Source organism: Accipiter gentilis, chromosome 5 (genome assembly GCF_929443795.1).
Source record: "Accipiter gentilis chromosome 5, bAccGen1.1, whole genome shotgun sequence".
In the NCBI taxonomy this organism is placed as follows: Eukaryota; Metazoa; Chordata; class Aves; order Accipitriformes; family Accipitridae; genus Astur; species Astur gentilis.
This window is the reverse complement of record NC_064884.1, coordinates 24,762,216-24,783,495: the sequence shown is the minus strand read 5'-3', so window position 1 is coordinate 24,783,495 and position 21,280 is coordinate 24,762,216. Positions and strand designations below refer to the sequence as shown.

Genomic DNA, 21,280 nt, shown 5'->3' with positions numbered 1-21,280 from the left:
TATTCCATTCTGTTCTGTTCTGTTCTATTCTATTCCCATGTAAAAACCCACTTGGTTTGTCTACATCTTACTGCGAGTTGTTGAAGTCATTTAAATGCTGTTTTAAACCCATGTTGGGGCAGTGGGCAAGACGGAAGAAGGATCAGGCAAGAAGGATCAAGGAGGATGGAAGAAAGCTCAAGGGTTCACAAGAAAAGTGAAATCCATGGAGGTGAGGAAGGAAATAAATCCCTCTTTCAATCCATCACTGTCCTTCCTATGCAATCTTATGTGGGCTGTGGCAGTCTTTCTTTTTATGTGTTTTATTGGATTAAGCAAGCCAAAACCCAGAGCTGAAACACTCCCCTTGAGTTTGCTCCTTTGATTCTTAGATTAAGTGGCTACCTGAGTTAAAGCGTGATTCTTTAGCATGGTTAAATGCAGAACCTTTTCTGTGTCTTTCACCTCAGTCACTAAATGCATCTGTAACAAAACCCGAACAGCTGGTTTCGCATATGACACTGAACAGCCCAGGGACTCAATTACAGAAGTCATATCTTTTGCCACCCTTATAATCCCGATTGCATAGGACTGCTTTTTCTCTGCCCCCAAATGTTCTTGGACTTAATCTTGACCACCAAATGCTCTACCTGAAACTGGAAAATCTTGTAGGAAAGAGAACTGTTAGTATGGAAATTCTGACCCTCCATGTATTTAGTTGGTTGTTCCTGTGTTTTGAAATACTGTGAGCTGGATGGTCTTGCGCTCGCTTGGAAAACACTGGTAAAAGATAGGGATGTCTAGAATTCCATCAATATCTTTGACATTAGAGCAATATTTCAGGCTTTTACAAAATGTGGTTATTGTATTAATTTATAGGGCACATGAATTTGATGTTAACAGGCATTCATGCTCAACATTGCCTTGCATGACAAATGTTTGCAATCTTTTATTTTTGAGCTTCTAGATTTTGCAGAGCAGCTGTGTCCTGGCCTTAAATTTCACATAAATGAGCAGCATCAATTTTATGTTGTTTTGTGGTTTGCTCTGAAAATGAGATAGTGGTGGGGATTAAATCAAGTGCTCAAAAATAAGCAAGTACTTCAATCCTTTGTTGGATCTGAACCAGGATAATAAACCTTGGAAATGTGCATGTTTCACTGAGGATCAGTATAGGAGGTCCTATTTTAGTTAATTAAAAAATGATCTTGGATTCCTTATTTTATGACAAGATTCCTAGTACTGTTCATTTGTACCAAATCATCTTTTAATGCATGCATCCACATGGTTTGAATATGACACTCCTAGTATTTATGTAGTTCATTATTCCTGTGCTATTCAAATGGTGCCTCATGTGACCTTTATTTCACACTGTGTCTGTACTACCAAATGCAGTAGAAAGTCAAGGCATGCCAAAATGAAAAATAAAGCAAGGATTGTGAATTGCCCGTTTCTCCCTATTTCCTTCCCCCAGACAAGGTTTACCTGAAGCCCCTTGTTAACAGGTCAGCTAACCCAGGAATTGGTTTGCCTTTTTACAGGCTTATTGGTAGTAGTGAAGTGCAAGCCAATTTAAGATATTTTGGATAGTTGGATGCTAAATTACAGGATTTCAAATTGCAGGAGTTGTTCTGTAAAACATGAGCCAAATTGGTTAATCTTATCTAACTTGATAGAACTACCAGTTTGGGAGGCATTTTTGGGTGTGAAAAAGGTCATAATAAGGAAAAAAAATGCTTTTTGCAGTAATGAGACATGGCAATGTCAGTGGGAGCTTCTCCTTAATTATTTCAGGACTCCATTTTGCAAAGAGCACAATAGCTTTGTTCAACCCCGAAACTGAATTTAAACTATATACTGAGGTGCACACCTGAAATCGGGGATGTCATTTTCACTCACATCTATATTCCTGTTCATAACTTTACTTCTAAGTGTGTGAATAAGGGAAAGTCTTGGCAGATCAGGCCAAGGGCTTTGCCTTCTGAAAGACAGAGCCCTTGGTACTGTGAAAAGAGGGAGTGACAACACCATGCCCCAGCCAACATTCCTGTGTCCCTGCAATGACGAGAGTTCAGTCTGCTGTTGCTGAGCACAAAATTTGGCCCTCCAAGAACTACCTAGAAAAGGTGGGGACTACCGGTGTTTTGGTGTACTATGCTCCACTTAAACAGTGATTTGAGTCAATATTCTGATCTTGGTGCTCTGGATTATATAGATACCTCTCTACTAATAGTTGTATGTTAATAAACCTATTGACACAAAGGCACTGCATGGATTGGCTCCTGTGCTTAAAATTAGGCATAGTTTTAAAGTTTGACTCAGGTTAGTTAGTAGCTGCTGGTCAAAATGAAGCATTTTACCTCCAGACTCACTTTATAAAAAAATCTGGAGAATGAATATCACTGTGATTCTAACTAGTAATTGGGCCTAACAATCCTCTTTTTTTCCACAGGGACAATATCTTCTGTAAAGCCAGTGCACTGTCAAGTGAGTCTAGCATACCATCTCGTACAAGCTTTCATATGAATATCAAGGCTGCCTATCATTAGCCAAATTTGCCCGTCTTACTTTGTAGGTCAAGTGTTGCATTTAAGCATTCAGTAAATAATAGTGGCCTTTGATAATCACATCAAAGACAATGAAAGACTTTACGTTTGTTTTCTTGACCATGTTCTGGGAGAGAAGATCATTGTGACACTGAAATCTATAAAAAAGTTTATAGGGCGCATGCCAAGCTTTATAAAATCCAGTTTCCTTTGGGAGAGAGAGCTGGGAAGAATTGTTTAGAGGCAAGCTGATCTTGGGCCAGCTTTGTGCAAACACTAGAACTGTCAGTAGGACTTCAAGTGCAAAGACAGTATTTTATTTCACTCATAAAGATCATCAAACTAGAACATTTATTATAAAGAATGAGAAAATAATTATGCCAGAAAGGTCAAAATGTGCAGTCACATAACTTACTGGCTCTGCTGAGGAAGGTGTAGACTGGCAGCCAAAGTGCAGAGAGCATGGCCCGACGGTAAGGCAGTGCATGAAGTCAGGCGACTGTTTCTCCCCATGGCATCTGAGTTTCTGTGTCACATTGAGGTCTGGGAGGAAAGCCAGGAAGATTTTCTCAAAGGGAAAGGGGATTCAGGAGGTCACCCAGCTTCTGTTGCTTTTGAAAATCAACCCTAAGTGCAGAAAACTCCTATGAAAGAAGGAGAACTAAAAGAGACTTTGTGGCGGACAGACCCAGGGCCTTCACACATTCCTCCTGGCTGCCTCCCTCCAGCATGAGCCGCAGTGACCAGTGAGGGACTTAAAAAAATGGATCACTGCAGGCTTCCCACTAAATAAGTCACTGTTGTAAAAGGTTGCTTATCCCTTCCACTGGGAGTTTTGTAAAGCATACGAACAAGTCTCTATTTTGCAAGAGCAAAGTCTTAAATTGCCCCCAACTGCTGTGTCCCAACAGCTCTTTTCTGTTGTGCACCCCCTCAAGGACCAACATTAGCCCTTGGATACTGGAAAAACAGGTTCATTTACCCCACCCAGCTGGGTAATTTCTCCTCACCATACTTTTTAGAAGTGAAATATGTGATAATCTGAACGAATTCACACACAACTTCCTCGTGAATTAGAGCCTCTGGCTTCTGCAGTCATTCCTCTGCAAATGCCTCAGAGGATTATCCTGGATTCAATATTCTGAACAAATAAACACCTACAAACAGGAATACACATTTCAAGTTTTAATTAAAAGGCCTTTTTTTTGGATGGCTGTATGTGATTTATTATAATAAGCACATTCTCCCTTGAAAGCTTGTTTTAATTTTTTTCTTTCTCTCTCTCTTTTTTCCTTTCCACTTGCCCTGCAAGCTGTTCTGTCTTGATGGAACAGTTTGAGTGTCAACATAATAAAGGATGAGAGAGAGAGAGAGAGAGACAGTGGCTGTGAAATCCAGTTGCAAACAGAATTGTCATCGCATACATCAGCTCAAATCAACCTCTATTAGGGGACCTGAAAAGAAATACAGACTATTACATACCTGCCTACAGTAAAGCTATGATGCATCCTACTGATATATTTGCTGCTGAGTACTGTTACTGGGCAAGATGGGCCACAAATCACATTAACTAAGACAATTCTACCATTTCTAGATCCTTATACATCTATCACTTTTTGCCCAGTAATCCTTCAGAAAGGAATCATTGTCTATAAGAAAGTTCTTCTTGTTTGTGACTATTCTTTCAAGCTGAAAATGGATAGTAATTGAAGATCATTGAAAACAGATTTAAGAATATATTGAACAGCTTGCATGAAACAGGAAAACCCATACCAGGCATTGCATTTTTTTTCAAGTTCATGGAGATGAAAATTCCAATAGTAAAAAACCCCATGCATTAAAATGTAGGCTCACGGTGGTGAGAAGGTTAGGGGAGGAAGGACACCTGGGGAAAATCAGAGGTGAAGTACATCTCACTGCCCTCCTTCTCAAATGACCCAGAATACAGGGGAAGGAGGTAATGCATTGGTCTCACAGTCTGTTCCCCCAAAACCCTCCTGCTGCTCTAATGTAAACTGGAGGAGGTGCGAGTGAAGGGTGATTTCTGTGGTCCACTACAATGTTCCTTAAAAAAGCACATGTGAGTGTTCATCTTGTCTATTAGATAGTGGTACAAATGGTACAACACAGGGCAACAATTTTTATGTACTCTGATACAGCTTCAGAGATAAAAGGATTAAATCCCACTTGTCCTAACATATGTTACTTCAAGGAGTCAGCCTAAAGGATTAACTATTAGGAACAGAAATGTAGTTTACAGAAGAAAAGAAAATAATTTAACATTTGCCACACCACATCAGCTCCTTTTGGATCATCAATGGTATCAGGTATCTTGCAACCAGTAGTCATAAAGCTGCTCGGAGAGAAGCGTCTTGGAAGCTGTAGAATGAGGTACATATTGCCTTCACCAGCAGAGATCAGGATGCAGCCAGAGGCATGAGATTAGCTGAGGCTTCTCCCGACTCCCCTATCTCTCAGCAGTAGAGCAATTCCGCTCCTTTTAATGTGCACACACAGGGTTTGACTCGACCCTTGGCAGGTTGGCATTCTGCTGGCAGCTTACATGCTCTCCAAAGCTATAGCCTCTCATTTGCTCCATATTTGGCAGTTATTAATTTTGAGCAGCCACTTCAGTCTCATATTATGGGGCAGAGCCAGAGAGACAAATGGCTCTCATTAAGCAAAGTCATTGATTTTTAATGCCAGTCATGATCATCTGCTTTGTCCTCCTGCACAAAACCATGGGCAGAATTACAGTCCACTTTTTGCGCATCATATCTCTTTTACCTGCTTTGGAAAAGGACAAGCTCCCTCTCACCCTCTCTTCTTTCCAGTCTAAGCGTCCCTCACTTTTGCCAGCCCCCCAAATCTCCTTCACCAGAGCTGCTGCAAAAGCCTTTGCGTTGTGTGGATGCTGGGAGCGGTGCCAGGAGTGTCAGTGCGTTACAGCAGCAGGTCCTCCCCCCGCCCCAAATCCCAGCTCTGCTCCAGTGCTGCTTGCCCTCACAGGTACACACCTCATCACCACGCGCACCATGAGGGCTTGTGCCATCCCCTGCAACGTGCCCTTTGAAATCAAGGCAAACCGGCGCTGAAGCTGGCCTTTTGTGAGAAGTAGTTGGCCATCTGGCTACTTGTGTTAATACCCAGCAGAGCCTGTAACCAGGTAAATGAAAAACCTGTGGGGTTTCATAAGGCTGGAAAAAAATCTGGCTTTGGCAAAGCCAGTCATTTGCCATGTCCTTTGACTTCCTTCCTCTCATAGCAGCTTTGCAGTGGCTTGCTTGCATCCTTCCCCAACACTGATCATTTGTTAACGCGTTCTTAGATGGTCTGCCTGCTTTACAGGTGGCATAACCCCTTCCTTATCTTCCCTTAGCCCTCATGTTGCTAACAACCCAGTCCTCCCTTTCAAAGTCTTACATACTTCTGCCTACTTCCCTCCTAAGCTGTAAGTCCACTTAATCTCTTTCCAGAGTTTAGACCTCAAAAACTTGAATTCTTTCAAGTATTGCAATGGCTGCTTTCTAAATCTCACCATAAAGAACTTGATCTCACACAATACAGGTATAGGAAAGGAAAAAATGCTAAACAGCAAATGAATACCAAGGGAACCTAATATTTCATTAATGAGAGCTGCTGAGTAGCTTCAAATTTGCTTCTGCCTCCTGGCAGGAATAAGGTCAAAACAAGGACATTTTTCATTCATGTACCTCACTTGACTGTTGAGTAACCTCAAGCTTGCAGTATTTCTCCGATATTCTCAGATTTTTCTGCTTCTCTGATGTAAGTCTGTTAATTTTTGGTATATTATTCTTTATTTGCTGCATAGCTGTAAAGCAAGGAAGGAAGAAATCACACAAGGGTTTGAGACATCTCTTTGCTTATGACCCAAATACAAAGCTCATTAAGTTGGCCATTTTGGCTCAAACAAAAGGGCCACTTAATCAATCTGTTACCCTGCCTCCAACAACAGCCAGTAGCAGACGCTGAGGGAAAATACATAAGAAAAGGCCCATGCAGCATGCACAGCATGTCCTTCTGCCTATCCGTAGTTTAGGAAACTTCAAGAAAAATGTTGGGGATTTATTTTTACTATTGTGAACAATAGTTCTCAATGGATCTTTTTCCACACATACAGAGAAGTAATGTTTTAACACCCATTTAATCATTTAACCCAGCATTTAATAATTTTAACCCACTAATATTTTTCACATCTGAAGTATCTTGTGAAACTGAATTCCATAGTCAAAATACACATTGTCTGAAAAAGCATGTGGTCCTGCCTCACCTAACTGCTGACTCTGGTAACTTCACTTGGATTCTCCTGGTTTGTGCCTTTAAAAATGTAATGAAAACCTCTCCTTTGTTCATCTCCACTTCAGCTCTGTTTCCCTCTGCTGTACGTTATCTAAGCTGAAGAGTCCTCAACTGTTTAATTGCTCTTTGCAGAGCCCATTACACACCTTTCTCCGAGGCTCATCTAGTTCTGAGTTGACCAAATCTGCATGCAACGTGACAAATACAGAGGCACAACAGGCATGCTCAGTGGCATATTCAGTGTTCCCTTCCTAATAATTGCCAAGCCTCCGTTTGCATCCACGACCTCTGCCTTGCGGGAGCTGATGCTGTCCCTGAACTACCCACAGCAGCTCCAGCACTTCTGTCCTGAGCAGTGCTGGCAGGCCGGTGTGGGTACTGGTGGCTGGTTTTCTCCCTACGCGTTACTTTGCATGTGTGGCTAAGGAATTTTATGGGTCATCTTTTCAAAGTACTCAATACTTTGAGATCCTTTTGCAATTCTTTATGACACTTCATTTTTATTACCCTGAATAATTTCGTACCATCAGTAAGTCTTGCACCTGCATTCACCTCCCTTTCCTGAGAGATCTGGAAATATACTGAGCAGATCTAGTACTCTCCTTCCACTGTGAAAACTGGCCTTGTCCTTTGTTTCCTATTATAAACAGTTATTGATCTATATCCCAGGACAGTTCACCAAAGCTCTCTGAAGCTGAAAAGCACAGTGGCTCATTCATTTCCATCCCCATGTTCCTTAACTCTTTCAGAGATGCAGCTTTCCGCAGCAACAACTAGACAACTCTTCCTCAAGACACTATACATATCCTCTTTTCCTTCTTCCAGCTGAGATTACTTAGCTTTATCCTAGCTCCAGCCAGCAGCTCAGTACAGAAGTCTACTAAGGTGACACCTTCCTCCATCCTCATGGAATGTTTTCTTCAATGCTGGCACGTGTCACCTCCTCCGTTCCTGGCCTCTCATCCTCTCAGCCAGCAGACTCTCGAAATACTTGGCCGCCTGATGATGGTATTGCAAGTAACTTTTCAGCAATTATACTGTGTTTTCTTTGTTCGGACACAGCATATGCCTTTATGGAAGGCATATTTCTGTATCTAACAGCTTTCTACATTCAGTTGTTTATCTGTGCTGAGCTATTTCTTTTTCTTATATTTGTTTGTTTGTGTATTTTAAGCCTCTAATCAAGCAATTTAAACATTTTCCATAACACCACTGAAGCATTTACCCTGACTGTCCTTCTAATGTCTTTATAGAAAGAAGGCTTATTCTAATACTGCTCTCCTTTTGAAACAAAATGTGCTAGGCTCTTGGTTCTTCCATTTCTACAAGAATATTGAATTTGAAATGTTATAACCAATGTAACAGAGCATCTTTATAGCAGTTACATCTTGAACTACCCCTGCTCAGCACTGAAGCAAGATTGGCTTTTACTCTCATTAAGTATCAGGCAAAGTGCTAAAAGAAACCATCATCTATGGTATCTAAAATGTACTCCCAGCACTGTGCTCCATTATGCAATTTATTAAGCCTTAATTGGAGCAGCTGAAATCTTCCATTATTATTCTGTTTTCTGCCTTTACAGCCCCTGTGACTTTGTTCAGAGGTGAAAGTCACCATCCTGGCCAAGGGGTTGTTTGTATACCTGAATCCTCTGCTCTTCCTACTTGGACAAGGAATGTCAGGGCACCGAGTTTCTGCGATATTTAATGAAACAGTTAAGCTTTCTGATCCAATGCAATATTTTCTTCTGCATTTGCAGTGGGTGTTCTTTTCTCTAGACTGTACCATAATAAAAGACCATTCAACTGTACAATTTTTCTTAACTGCTGTCATCATACAACGCACTGCAGGTGAGCAAAGGCAAGTTATTACCTGCAGCCACTGCATGAACAAATCCCACAGCTGATGAATCTAGCACAGAGACTCATGCTGAGCCCTTAGCCTCATCTCTTACCCACCTCTGACCTGGAGAGCACCAGCTCTTCTCCCATCCATTCCACAAACACCAGCCAAGCGTGGCTGGAGCAGACACTGAAAACTATTGAGTGTGTGCAATGTGGTTACTATCACAGCATCCTTTTGAAATAACGTTACACAGCAAATGGGGGGGGGGGGGGGGGGGGCGGAATGGGACAGTATTTGGACCCTCTGTTCAAGGATAGGCTGATTTCCCCTGTAAAATGCCACTGCCTAGGCTGGTGAAGGCAGAGCACATAGTTGACCTTGCAGAGACTTTGGGAGCGTGCAGGTTAAATTTCTGCAGCACTGTGTGCACACAGCATACAAGGTAGCAGCAGTCATTATGAATGGGAGCCTGAACCTAGTTACTGGCTCCCCAAGAAAAAGCCACATCCCCACCATACCTACAGCAGCTGCTGCTTTTTGGCAAATGTTCAAATAGTAAAAACAATCCCAGCGAGGTGCTAAAAGCAAAGAATCGATCGTTATCGCTGCCTCAGCTTGGGGAAAGGAATAAACAGACTGTAATAAGTGTCAGATTTCTACAACTGCTCTTTCTCCATGTGGAATAAGACTATCCACTCCTCGCCAGCTAAGCAGAGGTCAGGGCCATGCCAGAGGAAGTAGCTACCATTAGCAGACATGAAGAACAGACGTGGTGTGTTGGTGGGGTCTGTCTGAACTAAATAACTGGTTGATATAAGAGCAGCTAACCACTATTGCAGCTGATGCAGATCCTTAAGTATTTTGGTTTCTTAACAGGAAAACAGTATGTTTCAAACCTCCAGACAAATTGTAGTTAGCCTGAAAGGGCCAGTCCGTCCTTGGAAAATGCATGATATTGGAGCTGCCCCAGTGCCACACATTTCAGCTGTGGTGTGAGCCAGCCCCCAGTTCCCGTAACGCTGCTGAAGCTCATCTAGCTCAGGGCTCGCCCAGCCTTGTGGGGATGCCGTGTCAGTGCATGGGACTTGATCCTCCTCGCTTGGTGCCCCTCTGAGCTGCTACTGCAACTTGCTTGAACACAAGAAGATTCTAGAAGAAGCAAATACAGATCAAGCTACCCACAGAAAAAGTTTATTCCTGGAGGTTGGCTTATGCCTGGCAGAGAGTGGGTTTGAATTCTTTCAAACTTTATTTTAATCCTGTCTAATGTGACTATGAATATTCCCTTTGCCAGTCTCAGTGTATAATCATTTTTCCAGCCGAGCTCAGGGCTGGCTGCCAGGCCATCTTATGGAGATGAACTCCACAGCCTGTGCATGCAGCACCCGGACGGGCTCCTTTGCATCTCGCTTACTTGCTGCTTTGCATTTCAGCTAGCACTCCCTGTCGTGACATGTTGTATCATCTGTGACTAACGATACCGGTTTCAACAGCCCTGATGCTGAGGAGGGGCAAAACACAATCATGAGATCCCCATCATTGCCAGGGCCTGGCTGTGCTCAGACACGGGGCTAGCTGGCCGGGCAGGGAATAACACCTGCTCGAGAAGCCAGTTCTCTTCTTCTTTGCTCCCCCCAGACACCCCACAGAACATTCCCAGGGCATTTCTTTAGAGCAATGTTTGTCTTGTCAGCAGCGAGTGTGTTAAACTTTGTTGTGATCCGAGTCAGAAAAAAAGAAAAAAAGCCTCTCTATGGCTGCTGTTAGGCACGGCGGCTGTGTTACGACTGTGTGCGCCACTTGACTATGCATAACAGTGTTAGGCTGCTCTGCTATGCGGTCTTGATTCTCTGGAATAAAATCACCACTCTGCCAGGTCACTCCCACTGTGGGAGTGAAGCTGTTTATATTTTTCCTTAAAAATTAAAAACAAAAAAACCAACCAAACAAACAAAAAAACAAACAAAAAAACAAACCAAACCAAAAACCAAAAAAAAACCAAACCAGAAAACTGGGCCTGTTCCAGAAAACATTATTGAATTCAAATCTGTGGTACAAAGAAATCTAGAGTTTGCTCGAATCTGCTCTGTCGACTCAAGGCTCAGGGCTTTTTTTTCCCCTTTCAGTTGGTCCTTTCTAGTCTCCTTCCACAGCACTTTTCTTTTTTCTACCTTTAGCAGTACAGAAATCCTACAAGCATTCAAAGGGATATTGCAGCATGCTACAAACTCACACGTACAGGAGCCTATTTTTAAAATGTAACTTTAAGACTGCCCAGTGTGAGTGTCTTGAGGAAACTCCCATTTGTCATTTTGCAGAAACAACATCACAGAGGAGCAATTTATAATGGCCACGTTCAAGGGTCTGAAGACACAGTTATCCACGTGTACCTCTCTGCTCTTGTGCTGGTTGTCTGCTAACCCACAACCTCCCCACGCAGCAACCTCTTGCTAATGCATTGTGCTTATGAACAAAAGGAGGGTGGAGGGTTTTGTTTTCTGTTTTCTAATAACCAGGAATGGTACAGAAATGTAGAGTCTTATTTTTTTTCTTTTTTTTTTTTTCTCTCTTACTATAAAGGTGGTTACACAGCTAGCTCTTCATGTCTGAATTTGTTTTTGTGGGCTAGCAACACCAGCATTTAGATCACCTGTGGTGTGGTGTGATATGAAAGAGCAAAAAATCAGGCCCTCTCCATTTATACGTCAGCAATCTCATTTATATGGAGTGGAGAGCTGGGATAGAAAACCTGCTTCAGTGTGGCAGGTTGATTTATAAGGTGGTATAAACGCACCTGAGGCTGAAGATTACTTTGGTTTGCTGCCCCACTTCCATTAGTGTTATGTCACTTGAGAGTTACTTAGAGCTCCCTTTCATACAGAGAGGCACAGTCAGAGCTGACTTCCCCGTTTCCATGCATGCTGGTGCTGCCTGTCCTCAGTGCTACTCACTCCTCACCTGGGCAGGGATGGTGCCCCAGGGTGATGCTGACTGCTGCACACACTGCTGGCAGAGCATGGGTGGTCCTCCAGGGCTTGGGCCCCGCCAAACCTAACGTCCCTGGATATCACCTTATTCTTTCAGGTGGCCTCACCTGAATTCATGAACTACCTAAATATACAGCAAGGAAAGCCACCCTTTCGAAGACAACATCCTTTTTTTTTTTTTTTTTTTTTTTCCCCTTCTATTTCAGTGTCCTGGCTGGTTCTGAGTGAAATTTTCCCTGGTGGGATCAGAGGACGGGCCATGGCTTTGACATCTAGCATGAACTGGGGTATAAATCTCCTCATCTCCTTGACATTTTTGACTGTAACTGGTAAGATTTCTCTGTGTCCTTCCAAGCTTATATTCTCCTAGTGGGCAAAATGAATCTTTCCTATACAAACAACATTGCTAAAATTGCAGCCGTGATGCCCCAGGAGCCAAATTCAGATCTCCATTTAGGTGCTGTTTGTTAGTGTAACTTCACCGTTTCCACCACATCTTTCTAAGTTTGCGCTAGTAATTACAGCCTCACAGTGCTGGCTATCAGAGCGCCTTGTACATAAACGCCATAGGCTGTGAACCCCAGCTCTTAAAACCACCATTGCCTTAGTAGGTTGAAAACACATAATAGTTAGGATTTAGTCCTGCATCTTCTGAAGTCAATGGAAGTTCTGCTGTAGATCAGACCGCAGCTTGTCTGATCAAACATTTTTAAAGGCAATCCCATTGAAATCATTCCTTTTCACAGGAAAGTCCTGGCTTTGAGAAAATTTCCTTTAGAAAAAGGTACATCTGTAAGGTAAAAATGTTTCATGTTTTAATGCGAGAAAGCAGACTACCATATAGTAACTTATAATGTGATGATCAACAAGGGAAAAAGTTAAATGCTGATGTTGAAATTCATTGATTGGCAAATATTTTTTTCTAATTTTATTTCATAAGAAGTTTTGCAAATTTTAGTTTTCAGTCTTATTCTGAGGAAAATATGTGCTGAAAATAAAAATATATAAGGGAACAGAAAATCCAGGTTTTGTTCAACTCTACATTACTCTCCACTGGAGGCAAGCAATCAACCCACAAAAAGTCAAGGTGGTTTTCATACTGTTAGAAGCATTTTGAGACGGATTCAAAAATGACTGTGATCTGTGACTAAAATAGGTTTTACATTGGTGTTTTCTTTTCTTAAAAAAAAAAAAAAAGAGAGAGAGAAAGAAAAACCCCTGAGTACTATCCTGATTAAAACTAGGAAAAATATGCCAGGTCAAACTCATTTTGTCCACACTAGCACTTCACTGAGATCAAGGGTCCTCTTCAGAAGCAAATCATCCAGTTGTCCCCACTCCCTGCACTTTGGTTTGCATCATAGAACTGCCCTCTGGAACTACACAAGCTTTTGGACAAAACCAAACCAGAAAATTCAGTGAATGCACTCCAGCTGCCAACACTTGCTCAGTCCTTGGACCAGACTAAAGCTCTTCCTAAGGAAATGTTCCCCACACCAGATAGTGCAGACCTCAGGTCCCCAGCATCAGCTGTTTCACCTGAAGATCCCTTCTCATTACTTGTTAATGCACACGTAGCCATTAGTCTGGTCTCAGTTTCAATGAGTGTAAAGCTGCAGTAACTCTATTGGCTTAGCTGGGTCTAATCTGGATTTATGAAAGTGTAACTACAAGCAAGTATGCGTTCCTAGTCTACAGTAGAAAGGCAGAATCGGAAATTCTGTCTTCAGATGAATACAGGTGGAGGGCACGGTGGCCAGCAGCACCTACACTGAGGTGTCTGATGCAGAAGATACTGGCTGGATTAGCAGCTTCAGCTGCAATTTTTAGCTCACGACACAACTGACAAATGTCTCAACTGTCCAGCTCAGTTTTAGCAGGGAAAAGGGCTAAGGGGGCTGCAGCAGCCTGTTGGGTTTGTATATGCTTTACTTCCCAGGGGCTGTAGAGTGCATTCTTCAGCCTGAGGACCTGCCTGCCCCTGGACTGTAGGCTCAGAAAACCACTAGTTCTCAGCTGGCCCCATTAGGAGTTCGCTCTTGGATCCCTTTCTGGCACAGGACTTGCAGTGCAAGTGCTGGGAACTGACAGGCAGGGAAGATTAGCTGGAGACAACTGCAACAGTGTGAAAAACGCTTGGTTTTGCTCCATGAAAGAACGTGCAACAAAACCAGACACAGGTGGAAATTTGAGGTGCTTGTGACCCCCGGTGCCTTTGCACAAACCAGTAACAATGGCTACGTACTGTTTCATCTAGAGTGACCACAAGCAAAATAAATCAATAGGTTCATGCTAAATGGGTCAATATGTGCTCATCAGTTTTCTTTCATAAGGAGTATTAGAAAAAGCAAAACCACTCTTCTTTTTCAAATTATGGCCAGGCACAAATAAGTGAGCCAAGAATAACAGCCTAGCTTCTTTCTAACTTTCCTGTGCATTAGGGGCTGTATTCTATAAAAATAAGGGCAACAGAAAAAAAATATAATATTTGAAAATTTAAAAACCACCATGTTTTCTTCCTTTGTAGAGCTCATTGGCTTGTCCTGGGTGTGCTTCATTTACACAATAATGAGCCTAGCATCCCTGGCTTTTGTTATTGTGTTTATACCAGAGACAAAAGGATGCTCTTTGGAGCAAATATCCATGGAACTAGCTAAACAGTAAGTACCGAGCCTGTGACCGCATCCCCCAGGTGCCAGAGGGACAAAGCGTTTCAGTGCCATACGCTAAAAGAAAGGAAACTACGCTGGTTTTTTTTCTGGAAAAATCAGATTCTCTCAAGGCTTGAGCTTTGTACATGTTCATCTGAGTGGCCAAGCAAACATGTTGTTGGTGCTGAAAGACTGGCCCTAAAGGGATGGTGGTTTCCAGCACCACTGTGAGAAACACCTGCAGCCAGACCTGGCTCCTCTGCACTTTTGCTGACTGGCATTCCTGGAGAGGAGGGTAACTGTGTTCTCATATTTAGGGCTGTGTATCTTGGTTTGCATGCAGAAAAAGGGAAGGAGAGAGGCTCTATCGCAAATACTTCAAGGCTCTATGTGAGTTTTGATAGCTCTTCTAGATGGGCATTTTTTGGTGCATTTACTGAGTCCTGTGGCTGTGTAGGCTCTACGAGCTGATACCCAAAAAAGGTTCTTCTAGCATGAGTTTCGTGTCCTCACCTCACCAGATAAAAAGAGTAGAAGAGGAATGAGAGGGAGAGAGTGTTGGTGATGTGAATGCCATGTGCCGGCTCCTTTAATACGACCCATTCTGTCTGGTTTTGTGTCTTTGGAGTCTACTTGTCTTTTCTCAACCCTCAGAAGTAGGGTGGCCCTTGGAATTACATACGTTCAACAAAAGTAGCACAGCAATTTGGAGAACAGAATGAAACGGTCTGCTGATAAAAATGCTCTTTACTTACAATATCTCCAAATGCAGGTGTCATTGACCATAAATTAACTGGCAATTTCTTCTGTCAATTTGCTACTGGACCCAGTCTTTTCAGTTGGTTCTGGCCATGAAAAAAAAAAAACAAACCAAAACCAAAACCCGAACAAAAAAGCCCCAACACCCTAAGCAGCCCTGGTATTTAAAATGCAGCACCCTCCTGGTCTGTGCAAAGAGCTGCTCTACAGCAGCTACTTGCTTTTTTTGGACTCATTTCAGAAGTTATCGGCATAATGAATAAAAGGATAAAGAAATGATGGGAAAAACGATTCGGTAGACCAAATTTTTGCAGGGCTGATGGCTTGGGGTGAGAGTCAGGCCTCACCACAGCCGGTGGCACGCTGCTACAGGCGAGGCAGCATCCCCGGTTCCTCCGCACACCCAGGCTTGACGGGGAAACGGGGGCTCCTTCCCTCCCTGCCCGCCCAGAGCCTGCCAGCAGGCCGCTGCCTGTCGGCAAGACGAGTGACACCCAGAGAAAAAGGCTTGAAGGCACGGGTAGAAATATTCAAACTGAAAATAAGACACATACTGTTCGACAGCGGAGGTAACTAACGTGGGAACAGCCTAGTGCGATGGGTCATCCTGTATTTGGGGTTTTTAGACTACCAGAGAATATTTTTATTTTTTTTTCCTAAAGGGTACGCTGCACCTCAGCCAGGCTTGGAGGAGGTTGTTTACGGGCTAATTAAGAGCAATTATGCCAGTGCAGAGAGCCCGGAGCTAATGGCGCTGCCGGAGCCCCCGGGCTCTCCGTCGCAGCGGTCACGGCTTCCCGGACTGAGAAATTGGCGTTTCTGGTCGTCCCCCCGCGGCCCCCCCCCCCGCCCTCCTCTCCCTCCTCTTTAAAGAAAGACGTAAATCCCGCCGGGGCCGGGGCCGGGGCCGGGGCCGGCCGCCCGGGAGCAGCGTGCGGCGGGGCCGCCCCCGCGCGGGCAGGCGGGGAAGCGCGGCGGGCCGGCGGAGCGTTCCCGGGGCCGGCCGGCCGGCCGGGTGGCTGTTGTTGGGCCGGCCGGGTGGCTGTTGGGCCGGCCGGGTGGGTGGCTGGTGTTGGGCCGGCCGTGCTCCGCCTGCAGAGCTGGCCTGCCGGCCACCCCTGCCCTCGGTGGCGGGCGCATGCAGCGGGGCGAGCGCTCTGCCAGCTGTGCTCAATGGCAAACCTCTGGGGGATTTTTTGCTTCTCCAGGAAATACGTGAAGACCCCCTTGTGCTGGACGAGCCAGCGCAGAGAGACACTGGTGCCGGTGGAACTTGCCAAGAGAGAGAAAGAGCAGCTCTACTAGACCCGGGGCAATCCAAGCAGCCTTCACCAAAAGACTGATTAAAAAAAAAAAAAGTTCAGCGATGCTCACACTCTGATGGGACATTTGGTATCTATTATACGCAAGATAGTCTCTCTTTCATTTCTTAGTAGAGCTTCTTTCAGTGGCAGCTTACAGCCAACATTAAAGATCGCTGTAGTTTATAACTTACTGGAAGTCTAGGCTCCCTCTGTTTCCAACCACCAGCCCTCACCTCCCCTGAGGTTATTCACCTCTTACATGCAGGAGGTGAATGGACATTGGAATATTGTGCACGATTCTAGTTAGCCCTATTCAACAAGAGTTCAAAGAACGATTGGGGTGCCAAGGAGAAGGAAGAGTCTCACAGGAGGAGCCCACCAAAGACAGGTCTGTTTAGCCTAGCAAAAAAGGGGCTGAAAAGGGTTAACAACACTCTGTCAGTATATTAGGGAAGACAACACTATAGAGCAAAAATGGACAACTGTGGAGTGTAAAGGATGATGTTAGTGCAAAGCAACCGGGTATGAACTGTTTATGAATTAATATAGGCTTCAGCTTAACATGACTTGGAAAAAAGGATCTTGTTCATCAGAACTTAATTATTTATAACACAGAGCATGCTCAGCTTCTAAGAGGAACTTTACATACAGTTTCCTGGGAGGGCCAGGATTCAGTGACCTAGGAAATACTCCTCAAAAAAACCACAGTCAAATTGTTTAATGGGGGGACATTTGCATAATCAATTACTTGAGACTGAGGATGGCCTTACAGAAGAGGAGATAGGATTTCTTTGGCTTCCCAGTCCCAGGAAAGTTAGAAGCTGGCAGTACGAGAGTTGATGCCAAAATCATTCTATTTCTCAACACAGGGCACACTGGACTTTGACTTTTGGATTCAGAAAGAGAGAATTGTGTGGTACAGGGCAGCACAAAGGGAGTTCAGAAACTGTAATCACTGCAAATCATAAATTACATCCAATTCTTGGTTATTGCTTAGCAAGTGTATCCTGAATTACTCAACAAGCCTCTACAAAGGGTTATCTGTATGGCTCCCATCAAAGAATGTAGGTCTTTTTTTCTTAGAAGGTTAATAGATCTTTTTAGAATGATCAGTAGATAAATATTTATTAGCAGATAAATAAATGGCTCTTTGTTTAAAGAAAAAAGCATGCTTTAAAAGCATGCCGGCTGTCTCAGCAGCCACACAGTGGCATTTCTTCCAGCATTTAATTGAGGAAGCAAGACTGACACTGTCAGCTGGAGTGCAGATACTACTTCAAACTAAGCACATGATCCCACTTTATTTGCTGTCTCATAGCATAAAAATCACATGACTGTGTCCTGCACTGAAGGAACAGTAACTTGCTGATCTAGGTAAAGTTTTACTTCTGAGCAGAGCGGATCAGTTCTGATCAGATTCTTACATGGTCACACTTCTAGGTTCTGACACTGTAAATTTATAGGAACACATCTATTCGGGCTGTGAGGATGTGTTCAAAACCTGAAAAGAAACTGTTGAAGCCACGGACATAATTTGCCAGAAGTCACTGGACATTTAGCTACCTCAGGCTGGGAACTTATTGGCCAAGTCTGTCCCACAACCTTCTTGTATCGTAAGCTTTAAGGGAACCAATATCAAAACCTGTTGGACTTTTGGTACAAAGGTCAGGTAAATAGTTATCACAATGCAGGATTCTTAACTATGCAGATCACATGCCATCTAAAACAAGCAAAACACTTACTTGCTAGGCCACTGGCTAGCAGGTCAGCTAATGGCTGCCTTATTTTCTCTGTCCTGATCTCAGAGCCAGCAGTCCTCACAATAACCTCGTGGGCACTATGAGACCGGGCTGCATTCAGGGATTCTTATCATAGTATGCATAAGGCTCAGCAAGGTCCAGTTTTTGGCATACACAACGCACCAAAGATTAAGTAAAATCTTCTCATAAGGGTCCATGTGAGCCCTTTTGACATAGTCTATAAGCAACGAAAGACCAAGCAAACCCCAGGACACACGGACAGACAGTGGGGCTGTACACCTGAGACGTAGGTGACTCAGACTGAAGGCCCCATCAGAAGCAGTAAGCTTGGAAGCCTTTTGCTCTCATTCCCTGTGGGGAATTGGCAGGTTCCCATCCCAAGCTAAAATTCCACCCTGGATCTCAGGTGCTTCCACCTATTCCAACAGACATGGAAAACTTTGGATTCTATTACTCTGAATTTTGCAATAAAAATTGAAGGCCTGCTTAGAATTTTGTTTGAGGTCTACAGTTCCAATACCGACCACAACAGGCTAGGAGAAGAGGTCCCTGCATGGGAGACAGCCCATAGCAAAGAGCCTCATTGCACTTCCCTGACTGCAGCAGGAACAGATCACTCCACGCTGCAGCAGCAGGAATTGGCAAAGGTAAGAGTATTCCTGTAACTTCTACAAATAGTTAGGAAAAGGATGCCAAATGTGTTAGAGCTCAGCCACGTAAAAGTTTCATAGCAGTCTGAAACAGGAAGAGCTAGAGAGCTGGGTTTGGAGCAGTGGAAGAGAAGAACCAGGACGTGGCCAAAACCTACGAGATTTGGTGGGGTTTTTTACTTGGGTTTTTTTTTTTTGGGGGTGGGGGGTGGGGGGGTGTATTTGGAATGCTCAGTTCACCATCCTGATTTTTGCGCTTTTGGGATCAGCTCACATTCTGATACACAGCCTGAATTTAATTTTTTTTTAACCATAGTACGCTCAAGCAAAGAATAGTTTTGAAAAATACCAATGCCTTCTTGCTAGAGAAAACACCACATTCTATTAATGAAATGGAAAGAATAATAAAACATGGGATACATGGTCAGTGCCATGTGTTGCATAATGAGTATATGTCAAGCCCGGAAGCCTGGCAAGCATTTGTTGAAGAAACTAGAACTTCTCAAGTGCCAGCAAAGGACTGCAGGTGGACCCGCTAATACTGTAAAGCTTTTTTCTTAGATCAACAGTGGTATTTTCTTTTTACAAAACCTATACATTCCACTGTCAGTTCTGAACACTTGTAAAATGATCTTGTCAAAAAACAGAGTCCGAACCCACCATTTTCTGGGTTTCTGCACGTTAGTACCTTTCTCAGTTTTTTAGCATTGATGTCTACTGGAATCTCCCCACCCGCTTCATGTTTAAGCTGGAGGACAGTTATCAGTATCATGCGTTCTACTAAATCAGCTTCAGAACAAGAAATATTAAGGTGACTCTGGGTAGTCTTCGAAGTATGCCGTTAGATTACCAACATCATTCTTATACCAACAAGTGCCTGAGTTTAAATCAAGTAATATAATGTATTTTTAGTATGACTATATTACAGGAAATTCATCCATTTCCTGATCTGTGACTTTACCAGGTAGTGCATTACCCCCATTTCCAATATCATCCCCATTTGGTCTGGCTGGTACTGTTTTCTGATAATTGCCTCTAGATAGCAGACCTTTTGCACATGTAGTCCAGGCCCATACCAGCTTACAATTTCTATTATATCACATTTAGTGAAAGAAGCTTCTGCAAAATCTTTGTCAGCATTGCAGCTTTCCAAACAAACCTCTGCTGTAATAAATTTTGTGAGTGTTCTTGCAAAAATAAATTTAACGCAGAGAATACCACAGAAATTGTCTCCCCACCTTACAGGTTTTGGGTTCATTGCGAGCTCTTCTAAACTTTCCCTATGTGCAGCTATTTAGTGCATACACAAGTAAGTAAAAATACCATCTTTCTGAATAAGGCATAGCTCCAACGCTGGTTTAACTGCAGAGACCATAATAGCTTCAGATATCTCCAAAAGGTGATGATGCTGCAGTCAGGGGCATTTTAAATCATTATCAGCTATAGCCTTAATTGTAGTCCTACAGACTTAGCCCTATTTAGCCCTATAAACGTAGCCCTGATTGTACTGGTCTTTTATAACAAAGCCTGCACATCTGATGACATAGAGCTGGCAATCACAACCTCATCAACTATGAGAATACAAGGGAAAAAAGGGACACGTCTTACAAATCACATTCCTGCGTCTCTGAAGCACTCCACAAAAAAATTTGTCCCAGATCTAAAATTATTCAGCAATGGATTGGATTACAGAATATGCTTATTAAATTTGCAGGCAATACTAAACTGGGAGAGACTGGGTTGGAATTCAGAGCTTCACAAATCCATGAGAAGGGTCTGAAAAAAGCACGACACAATTCTGAAAGCTCACACGCAAATTTCTCTGGCAATGCTAATTGCAAGTCAGAGAATGATAAAATGGAGCTAGAAACTGCAGGAAAAGATCTAGTGGCTATGACAACTCACAAGCCAGCAATGAGTCAGAGTTATCATTCTACTGCAAAAAGGAGCCCTTAGTAGGTTGTATAAATAGAACCTTAGTAGGTTCTATAAATAGAACCAACCCTTCTCTTTAAGGAATGTGAAATAAACTTTTTATGGCACTGCTAGTGCCACAGCTGAGCACTGTGCAGAGTTTTACATGGGATCTACCCGGAGAATCCAAGGACAGATGAACAGTGCTCTAGAAAACACAGCCATTGAGGAAGAGCTGATTGACTGATTGATTGACAGGTAAGTTTAATCAAAGCACCGCTCCTCATGCTGGAGGTGAGAGCTAGCATGCTGAGGCATGCTGTCTGGCCTCAGGTCCACATCGTGACTGCAGGAGTCCATAGCGAGAGCCTAGGTGGAGACAGCGTAACACGGCAAAGGAAACAAAGACAAACTCTTGAAGATGGGGAAGGGGGGGGTGTGTGTATATGCATGCATGCATAAGCAGCAGCAGCAAGTCTTATTCCAGACTGAGATGGGGACCTACTGATTGAGAGCAGTGATGGGAAATGGTGACATCCCTGAGCATAAACATACACTGCCAAAT

The 21,280-nt window shown here is 43.4% G+C and overlaps 1 protein-coding gene across 5 annotated transcripts in view; it reads left to right on the top strand.

Moving 5' to 3' along the window:
* Positions 1-17,502, top strand: part of SLC2A12 (solute carrier family 2 member 12) — a 33,268-nt gene extending 15,766 nt beyond the window's left edge. For 2 of the 5 annotated variants that reach the window (XM_049800993.1, XM_049800988.1), the window contains 3 exons: positions 11,884-12,006; positions 14,205-14,337; positions 16,296-17,502. In XM_049800993.1, the coding sequence (XP_049656950.1) occupies positions 11,884-12,006; positions 14,205-14,337; positions 16,296-16,392 (353 nt within the window). In that variant the 3' untranslated portion in view covers positions 16,393-17,502. Of the gene's footprint in view, positions 1-11,883; positions 12,007-14,204; positions 14,338-14,448; positions 15,738-16,295 lie in introns of those variants that run through there. The other 3 variants (XM_049800989.1, XM_049800990.1, XM_049800992.1) reach the window with 3 other exon arrangements.
* The last annotated feature ends 3,778 nt before the right edge of the window (positions 17,503-21,280 follow it).